Source organism: Haliaeetus albicilla, chromosome 25, assembly GCF_947461875.1.
Source record: "Haliaeetus albicilla chromosome 25, bHalAlb1.1, whole genome shotgun sequence".
Taxonomy (NCBI): Eukaryota; Metazoa; Chordata; class Aves; order Accipitriformes; family Accipitridae; genus Haliaeetus; species Haliaeetus albicilla.
Genome location: NC_091507.1, coordinates 24,269,705 through 24,271,923, shown reverse-complemented (window position 1 = coordinate 24,271,923; position 2,219 = coordinate 24,269,705). Strand labels below are relative to the sequence as shown.

The 2,219-nt window shown below is 48.1% G+C and overlaps 1 protein-coding gene across 1 annotated transcript; it reads left to right on the top strand.

Annotated features, from left to right (window-relative positions):
* The first annotated feature begins 398 nt into the window (after positions 1 to 398).
* On the top strand, positions 399 to 1,676 carry LOC138681886 (uncharacterized). Its single transcript, XM_069770043.1, has one exon. It carries the CDS (start codon positions 399 to 401, stop codon positions 1,674 to 1,676), a length of 1,278 nt encoding a protein of 425 aa, XP_069626144.1.
* The last annotated feature ends 543 nt before the right edge of the window (positions 1,677 to 2,219 follow it).

Here is a 2,219-nt window from a genome sequence, read left to right as displayed (position 1 = left end):
GTGTCTTCATTTCGCTCTCGGGATCATTTAACAACCCTCCCTGATATTGGATCGGGACATTTTAATTGGCGTCACGGACAGGATCCCCAGAGATGAGAGTGCTGTACTAATTTGTCGTGGAACTTCTGTGTTAATGTGCAGTCTGGCTCCTGAGAGCAAATAGGGGGAACTTGGATACTCATGTGTGGCCCTCTCAGGAAGTAACCCCCCTCCTTTAAGTTAGTGTGTGGCTTTGAAGTTTGTGCTCTTGAGAGTGAGAAGGGGGGAATTAGGAACTATTGTGAGACCCTCTCAAGACGTTACCCCCTTCTAGTTGTGTTGATCTGTAATTGGATAGTGTGTCCTTCTGAGAGGGAGACCCTCTCAGAACGCAGACCCCCTGATTTTTGTTAGAGAAAATGGATGCTCAGGAAATTGTTGGTGTTTGTGATTCTGCACCCTCACGAGTTGAAGGAATAGAGAAATTATATGATCTTTTAGAGGACTACCAATCTTGCCCCTCAGTCCAGGGACAATACTGGGCGAGAAACCACTGGTTTCAACCACAGAGTGTGGTGGATAAGATAAGAGTCTTGCAGGAGAAAGCTAAGGTTAAAAAGGGGAAAGGAAAAGCAATAATTTGTGCGGTGCTAGGAGCGAGTCTGGCAGCCGCAATGGAAGAGAGGAAGCAAAAGTCTGGTCAAAGTGTTATGATCGGGAGCCTGCAAGAACAATTGCAAGAAAGCAAACAGTTGTTAGAGGAGGAAAGGAACCTTGTTAAGGCTTTAACGAAAGAATTGAAAAGGCAACTTTCGAGAGAGGTGAATATAGAGGCGGAGGTAGAGATGCTGCCTGTGGAGAAAAGGACACAGCAAATCTGTCCTCAGGGGGATTTGCAAAGGGCAAAAGAGACCGTAGAGAGCCCCCCCCACGTGTGTCCAGTGATTAAAACAGAGTATGTGTATGAGGACAGTAGCGATGACCGTCCTCAGGTTATCACTAAAGAAGCCCCATATACAGCAACTGAGTTAACAAAATTGAGAAAAGATTTTTCAAGGATGGCAAAGGAATCTGAGATGGAGTATGTGTGGAGAGTGTCTTTGTCAGGAGGAGATGGAATCTTGTTGTCAGAGAAAGAAGCAGAAGGATATTGGGGTCCAGGTGTGTTTCTAACAACTGGCGATTACCGGGCCCCATGGTCATTGATTCAGAGAGCTGTGTACTGGGCTGGAGGGTTAAACCCCATGGAAAGGGGAGATCCCCTTGCCATAACCAGTACGGTGGATCAGCTAGTGGAAAGTGTGCAAAAGGCGGCATGTATCCAGACGATGTATGACCGGGAGCTCAAGCCCCATCAGGGCTCCCCGATGCTGCTGCCTGTGGACCCAGAGAGGATGAGTATTCTAATACGGGGGCTCCCCAACTCTCCGAGACCAATAGGGATCCAAGTACGAGGGACAATTCTCAACACCCCCAATGGAGAAAGGATTATGTCCACTCTGGAGGGGAGAATGTCCCCTGACCATCGGCGGCCAGGGAGAAAAGTGTGGACATGGGGAGAGGTAGCTCAGGAGTTGATTGACTTTGGGAGAAAATTCGGCCGTGTTAGTGGATCATCTCAAAGAACTGGAAACACGATCGTATGGCAACTTAGTGGGCGGCAATTAGCCTCTGGAAGAGAGAAATCCCTAAGTTGACAGGGACTGTGGCAGCTAGGGCTTCAGAAAGGCATTCCCCGGGACTTGATGGATAGGCTCTCGAACCAAAGATTGGAGGTGCTTGCGCAGAATTGGTCAGGGCGAAAGGCCGTTTCCAAACCAAACCCTAGTGCCCCACCCTCGATAAACCTTGAGGATGAGCCAACTAAGGAGGAGAAGGTGGCGGGAAACTAGATCCTCCGCCCCCTGAAGGTGAGGGGGGAGGCGGAGGGTGGATGTTTGTTAAACAACTCACCTGCAATGCAAAAGGAGATTTACTGATTACTATCTTTGTAGGACCAAAGAAAAGACCAGTGACCTTTTTAATTGATACTGGGGCACAAATTACTGCACTAAGGTGGACTGAGGCAGAACGATGTGGGATTTCGGCCCCATCTAAAAATCTGATTGTCTTAAATGCCTTTGGAAAAACACAATCAGTGCCCATGATTCCGGCAACACTATGGTTGCCAGGGGAGGAAAATCCTCTTAATACCATGGTGGCTGTAGGTTCTTTCCAGATGAACCTTTTAGGTATAGATG

Coding starts and splice junctions, on each gene's coding strand:
- LOC138681886 (XM_069770043.1), top strand. CDS start 399: ATGGATGCTCAGGAAATTGTTGGTGTTTGTGATTCTGCACCCTCACGA.